Source organism: Pagrus major, chromosome 1 (genome assembly GCF_040436345.1).
Source record: "Pagrus major chromosome 1, Pma_NU_1.0".
Classification (NCBI taxonomy): Eukaryota; Metazoa; Chordata; class Actinopteri; order Spariformes; family Sparidae; genus Pagrus; species Pagrus major.
In genome coordinates this window covers 13,343,065-13,368,567 of record NC_133215.1, presented here as the reverse complement: position 1 = coordinate 13,368,567, position 25,503 = coordinate 13,343,065, and the positions used below count along the sequence as shown (strand labels likewise).

Below are 25,503 nucleotides of genomic sequence, written 5' to 3'. Positions count from 1 at the left end.
TACTGTGCAGTATCGAATCAATCATACTGTAACTTTAATTAGATGGAGTGATACACAATGCATCAGAATCCAGAGTAGTAACTCCTGGACATTTAAAATAATAATAATAAAAAAAATTCACATAAAAACAAGTTGAAAACAGCAATGTGAAAATGTACAGAGCAAAAAAAAAAAGAAAAAAGGCAAACATTTGAGTTTGGAGTGCAGACAACAATAGAGAGGCAAATGGCAAGCAAATACATATTAGTGGATCACATTATGTTGTCAACATAAAGTGCAGGCTCTTCATTCAACAGCATCTTTTAGTGTAATCATCACATCTTGGCACACACAGCCTCCTTAACAATCACCTGTGAGTCGCTTTCTTTTGAGTGAGAAATGTGTTTGTGTCATTTTTCTGTTATTGTATAAGTTGTGTTGTATTTATCACTAGTAACTAGAGAAAGCACACTGGAGTTATTATTGGAAACATCATGTTGTGGAGTCAATGTCCAGGAAGTCGTAGATATGTGCGTGGAAAAGAAAATAGTTTCCGCTTTAGCTGAAGTAGAGTTTACACAGTTATATATGAAAATTCAGTTTGTCATCGAATTTTCACAGCTTTGTTTTGTATGTTTCCATATTGTCATTAGATGACAGACTAAAAAGTGATTAACAACATATGTAAAGTACAGAAGCAATAGTTTGATAATGTTAGGTGATCGTACGTAGACTATCAATATCCCAGGTTAGGTCTGTACTGTATCTGTGGACATTTACATCTACATAGCCTAAGAAGTGCTAGAGATTACAATATTAACACCTATGCATAATGTCTTATAAAGTACAGCTACTACATGTTCACACTGATTTCATCGGAGCAAACCTTGATATTTATGTCCTGTTCCCTCTTAGCTGGACAGAATCTAGTGATTGTTATAATAAAAGTCTTTCACATCTGGTAAAATACATCACAGAGCAGTTTTTGGTCACATTCATTCAACTATCATACACTCACATTTTACATTTACCTTCATTGTCCTCTAAAACTCACTCAGACATTCAGACATTTTTACACCGATGAATGATAACCATGTTTCCCTTTTAAAACAGTAAGAGTCTTTATGTGAAGTCTCCGTTTAAAAGGCCTCAGCCAGATAGCGAGATCTCATAGTCACTCGTTGACAGCCGAGGGCGCCCAACTTTACGCACATTCTTGGCGTTGGTTATTCGAGCTGCCACCTCCACTGGCTGCTCAAAATAGTGCACCAGAGCCTGCTCGGTGAGCACCGAAGCCAGGAACTGCTCAAACGTGATGGCCCAGTCTTTATCGATGCTGGTGCTGTGAGGCAGCCCTCTGTCATGGGGTCCGCCGCCGTGAGGCCGGTTACTTCTCTCCCCGTTGGAGCCGCTGTCGCTGCGCACCAGCACCGTGTCGTCTGCAATGTCCTCGCACTGCAGCTTTTCATCCAGCTCATGGGAGCCTGCGCTGAGCACCGAGTAAGATGACATTGAGGTGTCATCTTTGGTTTCATCATCCGAGATAAGCATGGCGGATGATGTGCCCATGTCTTTGGGAGACGAGTCCTCCAGCTTGATGTCTTGCATAGGCGGCAGCTGCTCGCTCCCTTCGTCTTGGCTCGGCTTGTTCTCCAAATCTGCAGGGACAAAAGCGTCGGTCTGGTCCTGCTGCTGGAACGCACCACCAGAAACGGCCTCCTGGGAGGTTTTAGGTTCCGCAGCATCTCTCCTACACATGCTCGGCTCTGGTTTACCCTCTGTGATGAGCTCCTTTCTGCCAGAGGAGGAGAAGAGCTTTCCCACCTCTCCCATTTCCAGCAGCAGACTGGTGACTGTCGCTGTGGCGTGATAGAGCTCCTGTTCTGCAACATCCTCACTGAACATGCTGTACAGCGTCTTGCAAAGCTCGATGAACTGGCTCTGGAGGACAAAAACAAAAGATGTCAGTTGTAGTTTACTGTAACTACTGAGTTTTCACACAGTGTAGATAAAAACTTGCACATAGAGGGGTGAAATGTTACCTGATTGAGCTTGGGGAGGTCTTTTGTGTTTTCTCTCTTAGGTTTTGTCTCCTCGTTCCACAGTTTCAGGTAATGGCGGTATTCAGGAGTGTTCAAAGTCTTCACTGTGAGACAAGTAACATGTTAATAACCTCAATGTTATTAACATTAACAAGTATTTCAGTCACATTTGGGTTTTAGATGCAAACAACGTCTGTCTGTTTGAAGACTGAACATAATCTTTCCCCTTTTCGTTGGTATCAAATGAGTACAACTTGTAGTTGCCAACATGATGGATATATTCTGTATTCACATGTCGTTTCAGAAATCACACCCATATTTTTCTCAAATAAAATTTTATGTGACGTTAAAATAAAAAATGTCTTTGCTTCTAAATTAGTTTCCTTGGCTTTTAATCAAGACTAAAGGGCAGTTTATATTTGTTTTGCGATACCCGAGTGTGCCGCTTACCTTTTTCAGTCTTAAATGTAACTCGGACGAAGCCGTCATCCTTCTCGCTTCTGCACTTTGAGTCATGACCTGTGGAGGGAGGACAGTTAAAATGATTAGATCATCCAATTCCAATAGCTACACTGAATGTTCGGCACCCATCTTTTAGCAGCATCCTCCATGTTTTGAAGGGAAACATATACTGTATTTTCTTTGCTTCCAGACTTCATTCTGCCTGTTCCTGATCACTCAAAAAGTTAACAAGATTAATTAACAGCTTTCATATCACATCAAGGTGTTTGAGGCAGTTTCTCTCCCTTCTGCATATTCAACACAGGATACCCCTCGCTGCGAAGAGTGCTTTACATGCATAATTTAACTTTTTTGTTTTGTGCTTTCACCACTGTCAGCGTTGGGAAAACCTGATCTAGATCATTTTTATTTTATTTTGAGTTTGTTGGTGTTGTGGGTGGGTTAAATTGGCTATAAAATGCCACAATGGTGAGAAGGGGGGGTTTAAAGACTGGGGCACAGCATCCTGTATGGTGTGGGGTCATAAAATGTTTCTTCATATATGATTATGCATGTGCAGTAAGGTGATATAATATAGTGTGTCTCAGGTTCTTACCGATAGACGTTTCTGGAGTGATGTCTTCAAAGAAGTACTGGGTGGCCTCAAAGGCAGAGTCCGGCTCCTCCTGTTCATGGCTGATTTCTGGGAGACAAGAATTTAAAATTCTGTCAGCATTAAAATTGGCTTGTGAAAACATTTTCTGAGCCATGTTTCATGTTGTCCAAATTATGACCATTTAGCAGTTAAAAATGTTTTATTTTCTGGCAGTGATCTCATAAGGAAAACAGAAAGTGATTTGTCTGGTGAAGCGAGACAACGAGCTCAAAGGCTTTCTTCTTCCCACTGAGCCACCTCTTTTCTGTAGAGCTAATAATCCAGCTGCTCCACTTAATATAATCTGTAGTTTCCTCAAGACGACTGAATTGCATCGCTGCACACTCACCGGGTATGACATGCATCTTGTAGAGGAGCTTCAGCTTCTCAGTGAGGTCCCCGTGACACAGAACACCTAAAACACAACGACAAGCGTTAGCGAAAGGACACATTTGAGCTGCTTCCATCATGACTGCGTAAAACTTCAATTTGTCACCTGATTATTTACAAGGACACACACACACACACACACACACACACACACACACACACACACACACACACACACACTCACTCACTCACTCACTCACTCACTCACTCACTCACTCACTCACTCACTCACTCACTCACTCACTCACTCACTCACTCACTCACTCACTCACTCACTCACCCAGGCCATTGATGAACTCCCGAAAATTGATGAGGGTATCTCCGTTTTGGTCAAGGAGACGGAAGAAGCGCAGTGCCAGGGGGTCTGAGTGGGCTCCGTTGGCCCAGGGGAACAGCAGGTTGAACAGGCCTTTGAACTGCTCCACGTCGATGCGGTACTGCTCCAGGTAGGGCAGGCTGGGGTCGTGGCGCTCTGTGGGGTTGCTGCTGCCGCCCCAGTAACAGCTGGTCAGGTGCTCCGCCTGAGGAGGGGAAGAGAGGGGTGAGATCTGTAGCATATTTTATGCAAATCAAATAAAATCTAAACATGAAAAATGATTACAACATGGTTGAATTCTGTCATATTTGGGAAATACAACACGTGCTTTGACAGCATCTTTGAAAAACAATTTCACCCTTGACTAATTTGAATCATTATGAACACTGTTCCATTAACAAAAGTGTCAAATTAAATCTTCACGAGTAGCAAGAGGAGAACAACTGGAGCGCTGATGTTCAGGCCTTGAGGGCGGCTATCATTTATTTTCTCTGTAGAGACTACAAGACTTTCTTTTCGATTTTCCTGTCTATACTTCAATTCAGCACGGTGGCAGAACAGTGAGTGGGAGCTGGAGGTAAACAAACAAGGTGCGATGGTTATTTTACAAGGTCCCACAACATGAATATGTAAGCTGTAACTCACCTTGAAGAGCACATAGAGCTCCTCCAACTCGTCAATACTGAAGGCAGTCTCTGTCACAATTGTCCTGACCTGAAACATACATATAATCACATTCATTAAAAATATAAAATAGATAATAATGTCAGAAATAAGAGACTTCTGAAGATGTCACTGTACAGTTGAAAAAAACGACTGTTCCTGTACATTTGAACGAACTAATTTCTGTTTCTGTTACACAAGGTCGGTAGATTCTTACCACGTTGCGTTTTGTTGTGTCTTCAATGGTTTGGATGACCCGCAGTCTCTGTTTGAAACGCATCTGTTCAATCACATCTGCACGGATTGAACCAAATTTCTGGCACAAAAAGAGAAGATTAAAATTAAAGCGAGAAACGTATTTTTTGTTGGTGGACAAAAGCTGGATGAGCACCACCGCCTCCTCTCAAAAAAGATTTTCATCTGGCTAGCATGCGCATTTGTTTTGGAAGTGAATGAAGAAGTTATTTTTCTTTTTTAAATGAAACAATCATGTATCCCTTTTTTGGCTATGTGAGATAAATAACTGTAATACGATGATTGTTTTAGTAACGTACATACGCCTACTTCATATGTATGCCTACAGCAAACATAACTGTTATAGTAATTTTTTTGAGTTATCATTATCTTCTAGCAATTTAATGTCGCAATGATAATAAGCCAATAGCAAGTAAAGCTTGGTAGCAAGGCCAACATAAAATATTTATTATAAGCCTGTCGTTTTGATGCTGTCTGGTAATAGAAATATCTGTTGCCGTACCACCAGACTACAGACCAGCTTCTTTTCACAGGCTGAGAGACTCCTCAATTCATCTTCAGCACATAAAAAATAGTTTTAAAATCTTCTTGCTGATGGTTTTGCTCATGTAGGTCATATAGAGGCATCAGTATTCAATTTAGACTGTTTCATAACCATTAAGAAGTTTGTTGTTGCAGTTTTAAAATCATATAAACTAAAAACATACACGATTGAACTGAAAGTTGCGAGATTAGAGCTTCCTTGAGAAAAGAAACGATTTACTAATGTTCAGATGAAGGGGGAGACAAAACTGGATATGATGAGTCACACACTCAGATTTGTTGTTTTTCCCTTCATGTCTCAAAAAGCAAAAAAAAAAAAAAAAAGACCACAAACAACGAGAACTAAGTAGTTTTTACCTCATAGGAGCTGCGGACCAGTTTAAAGATGTCGACCTCTGGATGTGGTTCTCCGTTGTCTGTGAGTAAGGAGTGCAGGTGGGGGATGGGAGGGAGGGGGCTGTCCTTATTGGTCACACTGTCCAGGTATCTAGAACAGACACATGACAGATATGTCAAAAATGTCAGAGAGATGGTGAAACTGTTTGAAGGTTGAGTAGTATTTGTGTTCTGGCAGTGATAGAGACGGACGAATGATGAGAGAATAAGGCTCGACAGATATTTCATCCTTCTTTTCCTCGTCTTACCTGCCCAGTACGGTCATGGCCTCTCCATCATCTTTGCAGCCCAGTAGCTGGTGGATGTTGGCATGCAGCACGGAGAGCGCCAGCTGAAAGATGACCTTGATGCCATCATAGAAGAAGCAGTCCACCACCACAACCGCGCTCTCGAACGGCATGACAGACAGGAAGAGGGTGAGGAACCAGGAGAGCGAGATGGTGGAGATGACCCCGAGGTCCTGCATGCAGTCGTATAGCTGAGGAACGTACTCGCGAGCCAGCTCCTCGAACACCCCCTGATCGACTAGAGCTCCTGGGGGCAAAAGAGAGGATGTTAAACAAATTGAAAACTGTCAAATCAAACACCCTAAAAACACAGACACACATGCACATACTGACCTACAACCCTGGTGTTGTAGTAGTCAGGCAGCATCCTCTCACAGAGCGCCACAAGCAGCCAGAACGCCTCCTCTTCTTTGGCGTAGAGCAGCAGCACAGATGTTACAATATTCATAGCCTGAGGTGTCAAGGGAGAGGATGAAAATTCAAGTGTTGTCAAGGGATGCAAGGTTTCTGTCAGTTCACGTCAAAATAAAAACAAAGGGTGCATGTACCTGACAGTATCCGATGTTTGGGTTTCTGAATGCGTAGGCTGTGAGGACCCTGCGGAGGGCGGCGATGCCCATCTCATTCTGAAAGGCCGGGTGCTCGGGGAGAGAGCGGTGCAGGTCCCTCTCGATCTCCTCTGTTGCCAGGTTGTATTTGCCCATAGACTTCTCAACCAGGTCCTCGTAGTATCCCGGGTGGGTGGCCATCTCGTTGATCGCCCCTATGAAAAATACATTAGATTTAAGATTTAAAACAGCTTGTATTTTGTATTATCTTACATTTTTTCATTGCCTTTTATTGTTGTTGTGCGCTTTGGTCAACTCTGGTGGTTTTTAAAAGTGCCATATGAATGAACTTGATGTGATTTGATACATAAGCCATCACGGTAAACACAAAACTGATCCTATAGGAATTTCACTTTCAGAAATACATTAGTTTCGTTATGTATTTCAGTTACCCATCAGTGTGCGAATCACACTCTCATGCCCTACATCTTGTCAGCAGTCTGACACCTTCACGGAGAAACAGCAGACTCAGCGAGCTCCCTCAAAAGATGCTTTACAATCCTCATTGTCACATCAAGGTTGTTTTATTTTGGTATTTCTGTCTTAAACAAAGTCTCTTCTGATTTGAAGAGAGCACTGAAAACATTAAAGGGTTTTATTTTGGGTCACTACTAGAATAGGTTTAAAGGCTTTAATGCTCAAAAAACACATCAGTTTTCTCATACTGTCCAGCGCTAAAGCACTGTATTCCCCCTCTTACTGAAACGCTCTGTTTTAGCTCCTGTCTCTTTAAGGCCCCCCATCCTGAATACCCAGTCTGCTCTGATTGGTCAGCTCACACACACCTGAACCAGCACCGAGACGAGAACAAGAACACACATAAAACACTGAAGGAAAGGATAAAAGCGAAACAGCATAATAGGTCTCCTTTAAGTTTGAACTTGGAAGTAATAAAAACATTGTAAATGTTGTAAGATGAAAAATGAATGAGGAAAAAGGCCTGTTCACTGAGTAAAATGTCGAGATAACCAGTCCATGTTCCAAATTTGACACAGATCCATATTTTACTCTCCACAGTTATCCCAATACCTCAGTAAACAAGCTCATTGAGCTCACCAAACCGGTTATTACACCCTTTGTTCTACAAACAGACACCAACAAGCAATGTTTCAATTAAGCCTGGTAAATATTTTTCTTTTAAGAGATTAGAGGAAGGAAAACTCCTGAGAGAATGTGCAGGTAAGTGTGACTAAGGTGAACAAAGTGCAGCTATGACAACAGCTGAGCGAGTCATAAGTGGGTCACTGGGGAGAGAGAGGGAGGGAGGAGCAGTTTGTAACCTGGCTCTGCTCAGGTGAGTATGAGCACAAGCTGCTGCATGACTGTGCCTTTGAACAGGAAAGTCTGGAGCTTGTTGCATACCTGAATATGTTAAAGAATGACGGTCAGCAGGTCTGCTGACTGTACAGACTGCAGGTGGTGGGAATTTTACATTCAACTGATGCTTGGTGGCCAAGTTTAAAATGTTGTGTTCAAGCACTGATGGAAAATAATATATGTGTAAGTATGCTTTCTGAATGAGCCGTTTCACACTAAGATCTTTTTTACTTCTGCAAACCCCATTTCCTCCGGATATTCAAAATAACTTCTGTCTTGTCAGCAGGATCATTGCTGAAAGTGACCAGAGTGCTTTTCTCTTCACTTTTTCTAGTGAAATACTGCTTATTTTACCTCTACAGGGTTCTTAAAAACCCTTCAGAAAGAAACAATCTGAGAAGAAAAATGATTTATTTTCCGTTTAGTGGCTGAAATGTGAGAAAGCATTTGTCATTTTAAATGAATGCCTTTGCTTATTTTAAATAGGGGGAGGTGGGCAGGCACATTTTCAGATCTTGCCTGAGGCATCAACTAGGATAAAGCGGATTAGTCAAATTTTTTTAGTCTGAGGCCCGACAGTCTTCAATTTAATGTCAGTGAATGTGTTGTTAACAAGATATTGATGCATCAAACATGCATTTAAGATGAATCAGATGTATACACTTTAAAATAACATCATGAAAAAGAGAATAAAAATTAAATGTAAGCTAGATGCAGGGGTTTTCTACCCTCCGTCCTTGGGGGTACATACATTGTACATAGTGTATAACATTACAAAACAGAGCTTGTCAACAGGGTTTCTGTGGATTCATGGCACCTGCTTAAAATATGCATCACGTGGTGTTTTGATCAAGTGTGAGCACGTAGTATGCAGGGTGTGGTCTGCATTCAGTGCATGACTGAATCATTTGCAGTACTGTATGCTCAGTGTGTGCTTTGCTCAGCCCGTATTTGTCTCAGGCTTCCCTGAACGTTTCCTCACCAGAAAATAGCAGCCAGAGCTCTCCTCTCATGCTCTCAGGAATCCCCTTGAGGACCAGCTCCTTCGTCTTCTCAGTCCGGTACATACACACCCCCTGTCCATACTCTGTAAAGTGGTTCTTCCACGCTTGCTCCTTCAGGAACTCCTTCGCCTGAGCAGAGAGGGAAAACAATTTCATGAGATGCAGTGGCTCAACCACAATAACTGTAATCCTGCTTTAATCCTGCACTAAAATACTTTATTTTTAATAGATTAATTCTTGCACACTCAACAAAGCATGGATGCTGTAATACTGTATAATGCAGAATCAAGTTCCCATTGAAGTGAAGTTAATAAAAAGGCTTTATTTACACACAGTCTTGTGGGAAAAATATTCATGCTAGGTTGCAGTTGGAAGTAATTCTCCATGCAGCTTATTCTCTATGCAGTGTGCAAAAAATAGGATTCAAGAGGAGAAATGGTCTTTAAAGGAAGCTGAATAAATTAGACACAGTGTCACATCGTGCCCTTCCCTGCTTGACAAGATTAAATGCTTTAAATTGTACTCGACAAAAGTGCATTAACCCACCAGTTTGGGATTGAACTCCTCAGGTGATCGGCGGCGGTACATGGTCATGAGGGCCTGCGTGGCCGTTGGCACGCTGCTGTCGTTCAGGTTAAACGTGCGCTCGCTTTCTGAGCCCAAAGAGGGCTGAGGGCTGCTGGAGAGCAGAGATCCGTGCTGGGAGTAAACCTGGAGGAGATACACGTTATATTCAAGTTTTTAAATGAACACTGTCACCATCACTGCTTGATTGTTCAGATTATTTCCTAGATTTCATTTTTAAGCACAGTATAGTAACAGAACCAATGTTTCACCTCGTCGTCTGAGCTGTTTAGGCTGCCGGTCAGCTCCCTCTCCAGGTAGATCTTGGAGGTGGTCTGCTGCAGGAAGTCAGAAATCCTCTGGACCAGGAAGTCTCGGTCCTTCAGGTTAGCAAACAGGAAAGTCATACGATTCTTGGTGCTGATGGAGAGCGGGCTGGGCAGCACGTTGGAGCTGTCTGCCTTCTCAACAATTGTTACCTGTAAGAACATTTATAATCACTGTTAACTATATAATAAATAAATAAACAACAAGCAGCCACAGATGAACAAAAGGGTCAGAAATCAACATTCTCATTTAGGACCAAACAAACAAACAAACCATCTTTACATGTGTCGAATGTAGATGACTTATAAAGTATGTTGACTAACCTCACGATGCAAATTTTAAAGAATTTCTTTAACTGATAGTCACCTGCCTTGAGAATTGATTATCGGTTAATCATATATGAAATATGTCTGACATTTTAACATTTACAAACACCTGGTGAAACCCAGTCCAGAGCCGTCTGTAAACAAAATGGTTAAATGTTTGAATGTGATTCAGCATGACAGCTGCATTTTGAACACAATGTTTGTGTTTGTGTGTTTGCGTGTGTGTGTGTGTGTCTGTGTGTCCGTCTGTCTGTCTGTCTTGAGCAGATGGGTAGTGACAACCCCCTACCAGACAACATTATCAAACACATTGACGTGTCTTAGCGGTTTACTTCAGCTACACTGCAGTTTTGATTGAAGTGCTGAAAAAGACAAAAGACTAAACTACATTTCTTTCAATTATAGTAACTCTGCATCTATCATCGTGCCAGCGTCTCATAAACAGACACATTTAGACAGAACGACTCACCTCTCGTAGCGGGATGATGAGGCTACACAGCGTCTCTTCCTTGCTGGTGAAGCAGATGTAGTTGGTGGAAACAAACATCTGTCCCAGGATGTGCATCTTGTTAAAAGGCGTCCACAGGGTGCAGTCTGTGTGTCCGTCCAGTTTTTCATCTTTGGGGAGACGGAAGAGCGCCCGGTAACGTTCACTCTTAGCTCTGGCATCCAAATCCCTGAAAGGATGTAAAACGCACCATAACGAATCATATTAGATGAGGATTTGAGGAGGAAATAGTCACTTACATCAAAACATTCATACTTCCTCCCATGGAAAACAACACTGTATATCTAAAATACACCCTGTTAAATTTACCATTACAGTCCAGTGAATATTTCACTTTCAAATGTTACATAATGTGGATAAATGAATGATTTTAACAAGACAATAAAGTATCTGTGTAGATCAGTTAAGTGTTATGCAAGAGCAATCATACAACACCAGACGCACTGCAGTAATACCAGGTCATGCTCACATAAAAAGCGCTTGACCAAACAAAATTAGGATCTCAAGGCTTTTCTCAGGGGCTTCAGAGAACTACTAGTTTTTAAAAGGCACAAGACCCTTTTATTTCCAAAACACGTGTTGTGCTTCTGCAGCTTTTACTAAAACTTATCATGCAACACCATTTTAGACTTTCAACCTCCGTCATAGTTAACCAACTACTCCACAATCCATAACATGTTAATGTTCAATCAACTGCATGTCATAAACACGCTTAGACAGCATTTATAATTCAAGAGCACAAGTGTCCAGCTCTTTTCTTACCTCTTGAGTGCCGACACCTTCTTGGGCGATTTCTTCTTGAGCTTGGGCAGCGAGCGGTCCTGTTCGAAGCCTTTGTTGTCCAGGAGCTGACGCATGGCGATGTTTGCCAGCTGCTCCGCCAGCTTGAAGGTCTCATTGATGTTGAGGAAGACGGAGAAGACGTGCTCGTTGATGCGGGTGCTCACCTTGATCGCGTCCGGCAACAGGAGGGTGGCGCTCTTCTCCAGTTGGGTGATATCGGCCCAACGCACCACCAGTTTGGCTGACGATTACAAAAAGAGAAAGACATTAGCAAATATTGACAAGACAAGACAAACCAATGTTTTAAAACAACAGCTTGACTTTATCCTGGTGGCTTTTTGCAGGTTAGGTTTAGGCAAAAATAACAGACAAAACCGATGCAGTAAGCGGGGAGCTTAAAAAGCCTGGTTGCTCATTTTCATTTCGTCTGGGTTTGTCCTTCTACTGGATCCGATTTGCAAGATTGCTTAAAAAGACAATGAAAGCATTTGAATAGAAGTGGATTGCCGTTTTATGGTTGAGCACAATCCAACATGAGTTGGCACAGAGTGAATATCTCTTTAAAATGTGTTTGGCTTCACATAAAGATGCATTTAAACTCATGAAACCAAGGACGATTGTGTTGTGATTGTTAGTGTATTGTGCCTCTAAGGTGTAAGCTATTACATCTGTCAATAAAAGATCATGCTGTTGCCAAACGACTATTTTGTTTCAACAAAAATAAAATTGGGTAAAAATCAGAGAAATATCAGTATACAGAAGGTAATATATAGTATAGTAAATGATGATGTGTTTTCAGAATGAATCCAACCTTCTTTTCCTAGTAAGTAGGAGTAGAAGCAGAGGTGGTTGATGCTGAGGTAGAGCCACCCCTGGCGCGGCACCTTGCCCTTCCAGTAGCTGCAGGAGTAATAGTTGACCAGCTTCTCCTCGTCCGGCATCCCGAACAGCTTTCGAAACTTGGCGCTGGCCTCCTTGAACTTGTCTGTGTCGTCGTCCTCTTTGACGTCGTGGTTCTTGTTGTACTCTGCGATGATCCCCTGAGGCGAGATGGAAAGAGACAGAATGAGGTGATGAGCCGGGACATGAAAGATTGGGATTGTGAGGAGAGGAGCAGCAGAATTTCAAACTCTACATTGTTATGTGTGTCGAGCACGGCTGCTACAGTTTTGCGTGTCTACCTTAGCCTCATCTTGCCAGCAGCAAATGGGCGAAACGTCTTTCAGGTCTGGATGAGACCCCTAGTTTCGCACGGGAAATTTTTAATATCCTCTTAAATGTAACAGCAGCTGTGTCATTCTCTACACCGCTCTCCTTAAATAAAAGAAACTGCACCATCACCTCATAAATACGGATCTGTTTCACATCCCAAGGGCTGTCGACACCAGGGACTACAACGATAGCTAAAATTAAAACGATGCGAGTATCCACACTGATGAATGATATTGCTCTGTAAACCGTGGCACTAAGCACGCGCCACTAAGCACTTCAGCTGTGTCGGCAGCTTAGGAGAATGGATATTGATGACCTGTTCCTGCTGTACCTTTCTCAGGGAAACAAAGAGAAATGAGGAAAGGGATAGACATTCTGATGAGATAAGCAGTTAGGACAATCCAACACTCAGAAGACGGAGAAGATCGATTATCCTTAATTATTGTTCTCACTTGGTCAAGATCTAGTAACGTTTTCTGTTCTATTTTCAAAAATCCAATGGCTGTCATTAGTAAGTACATTGTCACGATGTATTTTCCTGCTCTCTTTTCTGTATTTTCTTTTATTCTCTTTCCATAAAAAATAATATTTGAACAAATTCCACATTGTTAAATAAACGTTATTTCTCTCTATGAGCATGATATTTAGTTTATTAAATATAGAAACAATTTTGCCATTTAGGTTTAAGTTTTTTTTGGTATATGATTATTTAGTTTGTATGCCAATTGTTACTGTCTTGAAACAATTTCAATTTACTTCAATTTAAGTCATTCATGTATTGTGTTTTTCTGTCTTTTCTTTTAAATTTTGTGATTTGTTTAATGTATTTATTATTTTTACGTCTGTTTATTGGTATTGCAGTTATCAAACAATACAGACTAAATATACATTTTACAAAATATCACTGCTCTGTTACTTGTTAATGCCTGATGCATCAAAAATAAAAGGGTTAATCTCAGAAATTACATTTATTGAGGAGCAAACCGTGTAGTGTGTAGCTCTGATTTGTGATCAGTTACCTGGACCTTTCCTTTGACAAAGGTGGTAATGTCGTTCTCGTTCTCAAAGATGGAGAGAGTCTGCAGCAGGTTATGTTCCAGCCACTCCCAGTGCTCTGTGATCTCTTTGCGGGAGGTTCCTGCAGAGGAGTGAGGAGGGACAGTCAGTGCACTCAACCGCTGGGTTCACATGAGGAGCATGATGGACAGAACAATGTTTCAGAAAGAACCGGGATTGTGATGTCATGCTGGGCCACATGTGATTTCAGAAATGTGAGGTATTTTGTATTATTTTGTATTCTTAAACATTAAGCTGGGAGTTGAGGTTAAGCTGGACGACAGGCTGATGGTGGCAAAAACATCAGGGCAAGTCACATGCGAAGAGCAAAGAGGAAAGTGAAATGCATGTCATCCATTTTCTGTTTGAACAGAAACACTAAAATGACCATTTTGTGACTGTAATCAGCGATCAGCGAGGTTAAAACTGATTTTTTGTTTTGGCCGCAGGAGAAATTGATTGCAGTAATGGCCGCCATTGTGCACCATTATCCCTCAACACTGCTGCAAGCAGCCCTTCAGTGAGTGCACATTCAGTGAATTAGCCTCGTCTGGCAGACTGCTCCACTCTCCTGCTATCTCTGGGCTGAGGAATTAAGGACTGGGAGGGGTGGAGGAGCAGGAGAGGGAGGCGAAGTGGGGATCAATTGCCATTTCAAAGCCAGGCTAGTCCTGTGTGGGCCTCCATTTCAGAAAGGGAACACAAACAGAACTCATCTCACGTACGGAACTGCTAAATTAAATACGTGGTTACACATACACCCCGTCTTCATTGAATTTAAACCTGCGGCTAATAACAACTTGACACCAAAATGTTTTAAAGCATCATCCTGATTTATTTCTGTGCATTCCCAAAAAGTGTGGGTTGTATTTATTTGGCACTGAACTCCCACATATATGCAAATTAAGCACTAAAATATTGGTAGCGCAGAGAAAACAAAACATGCTGTACTGTGCTGCTGTACATGTATAAATGAAAAGGAGCTCAACACAACAAAAACTCCTTTGTTATGTTTCACGTCCATTTGCTTGGGAGTGATGTATTATTTAGTCAATCATCACATCGAACTAATTTGATGATCAACTAATGGTTTAAAAGGTGCACTATGTAGTTTTGGAAAAGAAATTCAAGCCCAAAAATATAATTTTTACAATGTTAATAAGGTAACACTACAAACTCAAATATTTATTTGATGAATATCTTCCCATAACTGAAAAAAAACTGTCAGAGCAGACTGTCAGAACAGAGTTTAAAGCTGATAAAAATCTCTTCTTCGAAACTACAGTTTCACTGTTGAAAAGTGGTGGGGACATAAGGGCGCCGATGAAAAAAATAGTTTTATTTTAAATGGTCTTCGACATATGTGATTTTAGACAATGCGATGTCCGAGTGGAAAAAGGGAGGAGACATTAGAAACTACTTAAGCAAGCTAACGTATAACTTACTGCGTAGGCTTTGGCAAATAAGATGCAATGATCTTAATGTCTGCAAACCTTGTAATCAGTCCATCTGATATATTACATTCTAATTCACAGCTTTTATCTAATGAACAATAACAGTTTTTCTGCACTTGTTAAAGGTTGTTGATTAGCCTTCATTTATACTGTACTGCATGTAGCATCACTTCACACCAGAATCAACAGCAGCCAGTCACAAAGGAAGGCGCTAATGGAAAGCAATACATTCTCATTCGAACACTTCTTGGTGCAAGCTAGTTTTGAAAAACACATTTTTTCTTCATTTTTTTTTTTTTTTATAAAATCATGCTTTAAAAAAGTGATGCAGCCATTTCAGAAAGGGTCCCCATCATCCGCAGTGAAACGACACCAACGATTCTCACCCAGTAGCTCAACTAATAAAAAAAAATAAAAACTGAAACTGATTTTGTGTCCTTCATGTTAGACATTAATTCAAATAAACACACTGGAAACATAACTGGTGGTGCTGATGAAGGGGTACTTGACTTAATCTGACAGGGATTTGGGGGTATGTCTTACAAAAAATGTTGGGAAGCATTGGTTTAAGTAAGTTTTAAAGCTAAAATGCCAGAAACGTCACTAATTTGAGCTTTTCGACTGTGATAATTTGCTGCTCAGAGAAAACAAGCAGTTTAAATACAATATGTCAACTTCATGGAATTAAATTGATCAAGAAAATAATTATTGCAGCCCTGGTCTTGTGTTGGATGTGTCACAGCTTTTCTTGATATATGGAGGGGAGGATAATTTCATTTTCACAGTAAAAATGAAAACAGAGTGCTGCTTTTAATCAGTCTCGAGTGTTGCTGCAAATTTGCATGATTTACTGCCACAGACTGCCTATGAAGCACTCTGCACACACAGAATATGCAGATTACATTACTGTGAACGCCAGCCGATGACAGGAAATTATAATGAAAAACCATCAAGCTGAAAAAAAGTAACATTCACTCATATTTGAGTATCGATAGCTGCACACGTTCCTGTAATCCTGCCCTTTAAAACCACTGGGGCATGATGTAATGCTTGGCATTCGGCGGCTAAAAGGCATCATGTGTTGTGTGGTGGCTGGGGGAGGGATGTGCAGGGGATTTCAAATACGACGGGGTCTATAGTGGAGTAACTCATACCTGTATAACTGAAATGCGCAGATAACAGCAGCTAAAAGTAGATTTTAGTGGGTTCATTTGCTTTGTTTTCTCACAGTTTTTAACCCAAGTGTTAAAGTCCACATACCATGAGCAATGGTCCAGTAAACTAACGAGTCTGGGGTCTGGTACAGGATCCGATACGGGGCCACTCGAGCACTGGAGTCCAAGACGACGTCCAGGGTCCCAACCAGCAAACCTGAAAGAGCCCAAAATATTGTTATTAAAGAAACAGACACACTTGAGATCTCACTGAGAAACAGAAGCACCACAGACATGTAACAACCATAAATGACCATGTGAGATGCAGAACCAATGAAGTGCTTCGACACTTTCGGACCGTTTTGTTATGCTTCAGAAAAGGGGAAACTCATGAGGTCTTGTGGTTTATGGTTTGAGTGTATGAAAAAAACACCCTGTGGCTTGAGATTAAATGCATTTGTTTACTTGTTCAACCAGTGATCTACATATATCCTGTGTGACTATGTGTTAGACCGGTTTGATTATGTTGTCTTTGGACACCATAACTAGATCCGATTGTCTTATTTGAAGCCAGTTGATAAATGAAGGCCGACAGCAGAGAGTGTGACAGTAATTGAAAGGCTGAGAGGGTGATAAAAGATAAAAGTCACCTGAGGAAAAAGATGAATGTGCTAATGGAAGGAAATAAAGGTTTAACAGATGTCAGTGTTTCTCTGTACAGGAAATAGATGCAATTTTGTGCAGGTGCAGTAACATGCCAAGGAACACAGAAAACAAAGGCAGGAAAAGAAGACAACAGCTAGCAAGGAAAGCATGAGATGTTTCCAGGATGTTTTCAGCTAATATTCACACTGGAAATGTGACGAAACGAACTCAAACTGGACAGCTTGCATAATGAATGCAGAAAATCTTTGAGAGTGCTGTTGTGAACAAAGGAAAAGCTGGGAAAAAATACAAATAATTAAAATAATTGTGGGTGGTGGTGAAACAGCTCCAGAAAGAAATCTGGAAAAAGAAAAATCACTTTAAAAGGAGACCTATTATTATTTTATGTTTTTTCTCCTTTCCTTCAGTGTTTTATAGGTTCTTGTACATGTAAAAGGTCTTGAAAGTTAAAAACCCCAAAGTCACTGCCAACGGGAGCTCCTCTCTCCCACCGAAAACTCCTGAAAAACCTTGTCATAGTCCCCTTCCAGTCTGGTGGTACAACACTCAAACACTCAAAAGTTTACTTTGTTTCATCCTCGTTATAATGAATCTTACATGGCCACAAATAAATACATCACCTCAGGAAAAACTTCAGGAACACCAAAGTACACTGGAGCACATGGACTAAGACAACAAACACTCTTCATCAGAGTCAATAATGTCCTGCTCTGAGAGCACCGCGGGCTTTCAGCTCCACGTGAAGCAACTGAAACGCGTTAAAGGCCTCCCTTCGTCTAAGATGCATTACCTCATCGCCATGCATCCTGCAAAAAGCTGTCCTTTAAAAAAGAAAAATAGTAATAAAAATATGTAACAAAAAGGTACATGCCAGCCAGATCAAGCTCTTCTGACACTATTGTAAGATCCCTTTTTTTATAAATGTTTCACTAACATTTATATTTGCAGATGACTAGATTTTGCTGCTGGCTTATGATGAGATAATCCTTTGATCCTTTATTTATGACATTATGACTTTGTTAATTACTTAACTATTAACGACTCACCAGCCAAGAGATTTTCACAGCCTGGAAACCCAAAAAGCTGTTCTAAATAATGGCTTAAAACTTATCCGAGAGCAGTCTCAACTGAAAAACCTTTTTGGAAAGGGTTCCTAATTAGAAAGTGGGTCCACGCTCCATTGCAAGTTAGCTCTATCTATTGAAATGTTGACACCATTTTCCAAGCGGTTGCAGAGCTGTCGGTGACTGTGAATATTCTCCTTGGTGTGGAGTAGGTATACGTTCAACTGCCATGAGAGACGGGTTATTTTTGTTCAGCAGCTCATCAGGGCAAACACTGTATGAGTCACACAGTGAGAGGATGGGGGGGAGGAGGGGAGAGAGAGGAGACAAGTGAGGGGAGCTGCTGAAATGTTTTCTTATTTTCAGAGAAAAACATGTCTTGATAAAAGACTCACTGACCCTCCATCTTTTAATAACCTTGGACTACAGCTACAGTCCCTCTACTTGTCTGTCTGTCCAGTCATGTGCTCCTCTAGAAATATCTCCATTGTCCTCTTGACATTACATCTTGTTAGTCCCTCCAAGCATTTTATGCAAAACATCAACAATAAGAACAACGTGGCCTCAATAAATAGCTGTATCGAAACCTCACATACAGTTTGATGTCTACTGACATGCCAAAGGTTATTGATCCCTGCCATGTGTCATGAGAACAACTATGAACACATTAAGAAGATATTCACTTGTGTCTGTAACCACTTAACTCCATCCACAGGGCTGAAGAAGTCAATAAAAGAGACGTTCTGCTTAATCAGACTGAAACTAATGAGTTAATACAGCCTGACACTTTGGTTTCGTGCCTTTGTGAGAAGCATAAAGCTGCTGTTGAGTGTGAAGACAACTTCCTCTTTGACAAGAGACAATCACAAGGTTAAAAAAAAACAGTCCAAGACAAAAAGTTCAACAGTTGCTCACACGCTGACCTCAGAGATGGTTCGAATGTGTTCAAGCAGCTCTTCCTCTCAAAATAGTGACACGGCAAATGCCAGCATTTAAACTTTAGATGCACAGGTTCAGCCTACGACGTGGGACTTGAGGTTTAACGCAGGAAACTGAGGGGTTATGCACAAGAAAGGGGACCACCAAAGGTGTAAGACCACTTCACATCCACCCTCTCTCTGCTGATATAAGTGAAACACCTAGAAAGTGGAAAAAAGCTGTTTGTTTGTTGTTTTTGTGCAACTGGCATCCCCAAACGTCACATGCCTCTGCAGAATTAACTCATCAAACCACGTGTCTGCTTGTTCCAACTCACACCTCTGCTTTGACAGAGGTGTGAGTGGGTGCACAACCTACAAAAGACAGCTGTAATGGCACGTGTTCTATTTATTATTTCTGGGGAGAGGGAGGAAAACACTCATGTTGTGAACAGAACAAGCTATAAAAATCATGTGACGCTTTGTGCTTCTATTCGCAGAAACAAGGACACAGTCAGAGCTGAAAAACAAAACACTTCTGAAATCAACATTACTGTGTTTCACTCAGTGAAAGAACAAGTAACCGAACCAACAACATGAGAAGAAAAGCTTCTTGTTTTCTTTTTTTTTAACATCCTCTTTCTGCCAAAAAAAAAAAAAAAAAACAGCCTGAGGGGGTGGGGGGTTGCTGTGCACACAAAGGGCCACATCTCCCTCAGACTTTAAAATCAATAGTGTTTCAGATTACAGAAACCTGAGATGAGCCTGGATCGTCCACATATGCAGTGAAATGCATTTTTACAGCGTCTCCACATCTGTGTCTCAACACCCGCTGACGTTAAACATAAGTCATGAAGTTCAGGATCACAAGGTGGCCTACAAAGAAGACAGTCAGTATCCGTCTGACATGACACACTTCCAACCAAACGTACAGTAATTACCAGCTGGATTGTGAAGTATGGTTTTGTTCTGTGACTCAAAGCATTGTGCAATTTTAATGCTCTAAACCTCATTGTGTAACAACTGACACAACGGCCTGATTCAGAGTTTATTTACAGTCTGATTAACGCAAGTTTTGTTCCGTTGTTCTCGTTCGTCCTCTGAAGATACTGACAATATGTCCACAAAGACACTTTGATGCGACACTTCCTTTGTGTCCCTCCAGCTGTGCCTCTGCTCTGTCCTTCAAACTACTGTACTGTACATGCAAACTCATTTGGGTAAGAAGTGACTGTTAAAGCTGGCAGATTATCAGGTTTAATGTGTCATGCAAATTACATTATAACGCAAAACTGAGCTGGTACATCCTACAAGGCAGCTCTGTGAGGTCAAATGGTAGTTTTAAGCCTCTTTTAAACATTGTGGGCTTTTGTTTCAAACAAAGTTACAGTGTGTTCAGGGAGGCCGCTCCAATGACGTAGTTGCTCCTTGTCTATTTTTGAGAGGAAAGAGAGATAAAACAGTAATTGGTTGAAATAAAAAGTTAAAAAAATCTTAGTATCATTTATAGAATTACTTTTCTAGCTATAGGTGTAAAATCATGATGCAGTGGGTTGGTTTTTCATACAAACACCATTAATGAACATCATCTATATTACCATACAAGCTTTTGAGTCTGTGAGTATGTAATTTCCGTAATTTCATTTCAGAAATGTTTCACTCATGAGGTAATGATTTAAAGTTTTATAACATGACGTTTGGTCACGTTCTTCGACTTCCTTTCTCACTATGCCGTATCATCTGATGCCTCCTCAGGAGTTATGGCGACAGGTGACCAAATGAAATGCACCCTGAGTTACCTTAAGTAAAATTTTTCTGGGTGTGAGCATTATTGGAGGGATTCAGGAAGATGTAACTAGACAATAAAATAAAATATAGAACAGCATCAGCTTGTTCTTAATGCGGGAATGTTATGTATTAGATTACTCGAGAGAAAAAGTGCTCAGGAAGTATAAACAAAATGTGATGAAGATGCTCTTTGTTCGGGAACACTGAAGTTTGAAAAAGCCAAAAAAATCCTAACTATAACACACATTGTCAATATTTAATATCTAAATAAAGGCTTTTTAACCTTTCTGCCAGAAGAGTGCCTTGGATTTGTTCTCCTTTTTGAATATTAGATTACGATCCAGGCCAGAACCCTTCAAACTCTCTTCTGTTTGACTTTGACAGAGGCTTTTGGAGGAGCTTGGATGGAGACCAATGCTCTATTTCGGATAAGTTCAAAACCCCCGAAGGAGAGGTACATCAGATCCTTCACCTTCACCTTCTCCAGACTTAATTATTTCTTAGCTTTCCTCTGGAGGAACTGCATATATTCCACAACTGTCCATCTCTACTCATGCAGCTTCTGTACAAGTATACATTTGCCTCACTGGCCCTCTTTTCCAGCCCCGTTACAGATGTGCCCGACTCTGTATGACGCTCCTGGTCCTGGTGCTACTGATGATCTCCCTGGAAGAAGTGCTGGTGGACAGTGCCAGTGTCACTGGACACCGAGTGCCAACTGGCACACAGTACAAGCCAGCAAGCTCAGCATTTACATAACAATGACATCATCCCCCAGCACCACTTAGCACACTTTGTGTTGCCACAGTAAAGACTCTGCAGAGACTGATGAGGAGGCTGCAGACTTTAATTTCAATAAACACACAATTTACATCCTGAATCTGTTATATATTCATTTATATTATGTATGTCAAGGGCCGCAACTAACAACTACTTTCACATTAGATTAATCTGGCGACTATTTTCTTGATAAATCGATAAGTTGTTTGGTCTATAAAATGTCAGAAAATGGTGAAAAATGTCACTGTTTCCTAAAGCCCAAGACAATGAATAGCAGAATTTCATTGTTATTATTTCTCACCCCTGTAATTATCTTACGGCCCTGTAGATTGATGTTGCAACCCCCTTGTGGAGGCCCTGACCCTCAGGTTTTTCTCTCAAAAAGTCAATTGTGAAAGCTTTTATGGATATCAACCTGACTGGGATGTCTGTTTTCTTTTAGTTAATGTAGTTAATTAATACATTACAAATTCAATACATTGATGGACAAGTATTTTAAATGTAATATTACTATAGAGTAATGGAGGCCAAATACACCCAGAGATATTAAAGGGGGTAGCTTTTGAATTATAAACAGCAAACAAATGTTGGGAATGCTGGAAATTAATCACGAAATACATCATTATCATCACACAAAATTACAAGATTGATATGATTGATGGTTTTCATCCCTATCGCCCACTCCTGAGTCAGACTGGTCCTCAGTGGCGGAGATTTAACTCGATGATCATTGACACTGATGGACAAATTCTCAGCAGGGAACAGAAACTGAGCTGATCAACACTGATCAAACATGATGGAGGTGTCACTTTCACAAGCAGGGAATGCCTTGAAATAATCCTCATACCCACTGCTGCAATCTGTGATATTTGACTTCATACACAGCATGTTAAATATAAATGGCTGTACATACTGTAAGACGCTGAGTGGGGCGACTGGTTTGTGGTAATTTAATTAACCATCTCCACCAAGGAGGTTGTGTTTTCACTCTTGTCCCTTTGTTGTGTTTGTTTGTTGGTTTGTAAGCAGGATTACACAAAAACTGCTGAACGGATTTCCACTAAACTTGGATGGAGGATGTGTCCCGGCCCAGAATAGAGCTCATTAACTTTTGATCTGGATCTGGATAAAAGGGACGGATTTCAGGATTTTTTTTTCTCACTTTCTTTAACGCTGCCTGTTAGCACGTTTTTTCATTGATTTCTCAGTGAATAATGGATGAATCCTGATTAAAAAACAGGCATCCAAGTTGATGCAGATCCTAGATTACGGTTAAGCAGTTATAGATGGTTTAAAATTGAGGGTTTGATATCCGATTAGGCTTTATTGAATTAAAGGGGACTGCTGGGCCTTGGCAAAGTCGGTCCTGCTTTATTACTCGATCTTGAGGCCCTGCGTCAAACTCTGACCTTCAATATTTAAACTGAACATGTATAATCATCTCCTCTATGTCCTCAAAGACATTGAACAGCATCTTGAGGAAGTGCCTCGCTTTGTGATAACCTGCAACCAGCTGAATTCAGGTCAAGGAATGAACCGATTTTCAAAATTCTGAGAGAGAAAACAGGACATCAGGCTGTTAAACTGTCAACCTGTCCCTCCTCCTTCTCCTCTTTCTCTTCCTCGTGCCCCTGCTGCTTGACCCATTTTGGATGAAATAGCAGGAGGGAGGAGGAGTTGGAGTGAGAGAAGGAAGAAGAAAAAGAAGAAGAAGAAGGGGAATGATTCAGCATGAGCGAGCAAACAGACCATGTCCCTGGCTGGTGGTCAAACAGACTCACTGTTGTTGTGCCATTAGCAGCTGCACATGAACGGCCACTGCTATTATTTGCATTGTGGTGATGTTTTAAAAGCTGATTTCCCTCGCAGGCAGTCATTTTTATAACATGATATGACCTAATCTCTGGAGGAATGATATGATCAGACAGTAGATGTGCTGGACTATGTGTCTTGAGTGGTTTTGTTTGACTGGTCAAAGGTGGAGCTTTCTTTAAGAGTGTGAATAAATCGATCAAAGTGAAGGAAACAGACATGACAGTCACATCCAGGTGAAAGGCCACCTGTGGCAGTTGATTAGTCATGTGATCCTCCTCACATTATCCGTCCATGTGGCTCCTGATCAACACAACACACTCCACCTGACTATCATCATCAATAACCTTTGAATTTACATAAACATGAATATGTTTTCTTTAGTGATCCCTAACAAGACTCACCCGCCAGTCCTCCGCCTCCATCCCCGTGGCCTTTCCGTTTCTGGAGGATGAAATATGGATTGGCTCTCTCGGTGATCCATAATGCGCCCGCCAGTAACACATCTTCGGGACTGACCCACATAATTCTCCTGTGTTTTTAAGGGAACATTGAACACACAGGACTGCTGATGGCGACCATCAAACTGCTCGATGATTAAATGATTACAAACACCGATGGAGGCCCGATCTCCTCCTTCCTCGACCCTTCAGATTATCGCCTACTACTGGATGTCCGAGCGATAAAGTAAGACGCGCATGCAAGTGTTGCTATAATTAAACCCGTCGGGCAGCTCGGCCTGCAATATGGAGCTCCAACACCAAATGTCTCCTCCTTTGCAGCACCAGCCTCCAGGCTTGTTGAATAAATGACTCTCTCGGAGGTTTGGCAGGGCAGCCTGGCTCGGTGTGCTGCCGCACAGCGCAGTGCTGCTGGATCAGTCTTTGTTGTGCATGCTCCGTGGCAGGTGCGATCCCGTCGGTGGCGGTGTCCGCGGAGAAAAACGCGTTAAAGGTGATTAAAACGAGCAGCAGACAGTCTGTATGTTCTCCCAGGTGCAATGTCCGTCCGCGTGATGAAGCGTAAAGACGATACTAGAGCAGTTAACCCGTCAGTAACACAGCAGTCCTCTCCTCCTCCTCCTCCTCAGCTGAAGCGCTGCCGCACGCAAAATACAGAGAGCGCGTCACGGGCTGCCCATCGCGCGACGTCAGCGGCAGGAGGAGGAGGCACGTGGGGAAATAACACCTGAATTCAAAACTAAACTAACTAACCATCATGAAACTGTGGGTACACTTTATGTTTTTTTTTAACTTTCATGTTTGGATCATTTTGATGATTTCTGTTTTTGTTTTTCTTTTAAATGTCATCCTCAGCTCATATACTATGTCTCTAATACACTGTGTATATCAACAGACAGACAGCTAAAACTCATTAAAACTGTTCATGTTATATGTTATCAGGCTTTCATTCTGTGGTCCTGGGTGAGTTTTTGTAACTTTTACTATTTTTTCACAAGATAGAGCCACTTATTGTCCATATACATGCTATTTCCCTTGTGTTCTACAGGGAGCTTTGCCTCATAATTAAACTGAACCCTTATGCAACTCATAAAAAAACATATTTAGTGCAAATAAAATATTCCATGTCAAGAAATGCTATTAAAATATGATATATTAATATTATTTACAACTTTCATTGGGTTACATTTTTCAGCCAACATCAATCCTGATAATAACGACCAAATATTCATTCATTTTCAGGATTCATTTTCAGTGAAAGATGAAAATAATATTAATATTTAGTATTTTTATGGCAGTTTTTGACAGGGACCATTTCCTTGTATTAAATGTGGTTTTAGTAAAAAAAAAAAAAAAATTTATCAGTTGCATGAGGGTTAATCCTGATTTCTTTGTTACTCCACAGTATGCTCAATTTCTGTTGTTGACAAACACGATTGTTGTTGTTTGTTTATTGATGAGCAGGTCTGCTCACTCTTTCCACTGATAAAGTCACTCACGTTATGGAGTTGTGGGCTACTGTTAGTCTATAAACATGGCAGCTGGAAACTCCTGAGGTGCATCATGAACATCTCCTGTTTTGTTTCCATTGACTCTTTCAAATGACACCAGAGGGGCCAGATTAACCTGCTAAAACCTGCCCTGGGGCAACAAGGAGCTGGTGAAGCCCTCCGAATACACATACCTCCCCAATTCATTCCACCCAGACACACAGAAACTAACCAGTTTCTATGCT

The 25,503-nt window shown here is 41.2% G+C and overlaps 1 protein-coding gene across 1 annotated transcript; it reads right to left on the bottom strand.

Moving 5' to 3' along the window:
• Nucleotides 1-24,410, bottom strand: tbc1d9 (TBC1 domain family, member 9 (with GRAM domain)). The gene is made up of 21 exons (XM_073475020.1): nt 23,712-24,410; nt 16,387-16,497; nt 13,636-13,754; nt 12,216-12,444; nt 11,384-11,645; nt 10,583-10,790; nt 9,733-9,939; nt 9,443-9,607; nt 8,875-9,025; nt 6,516-6,730; nt 6,301-6,418; nt 5,929-6,214; nt 5,642-5,771; nt 4,704-4,802; nt 4,469-4,537; nt 3,788-4,028; nt 3,467-3,532; nt 3,079-3,165; nt 2,472-2,540; nt 2,022-2,125; nt 1-1,920 (listed from the first exon to the last, which is right to left on the bottom strand). The coding sequence occupies exons 1-21, from the start codon at nt 23,830-23,832 to the stop codon at nt 1,129-1,131; spliced, it is 3,849 nt and encodes a 1,282-aa protein (XP_073331121.1). The 5' UTR covers nt 23,833-24,410; the 3' UTR covers nt 1-1,128.
• Nucleotides 24,411-25,503: the final 1,093 nt, after the last annotated feature.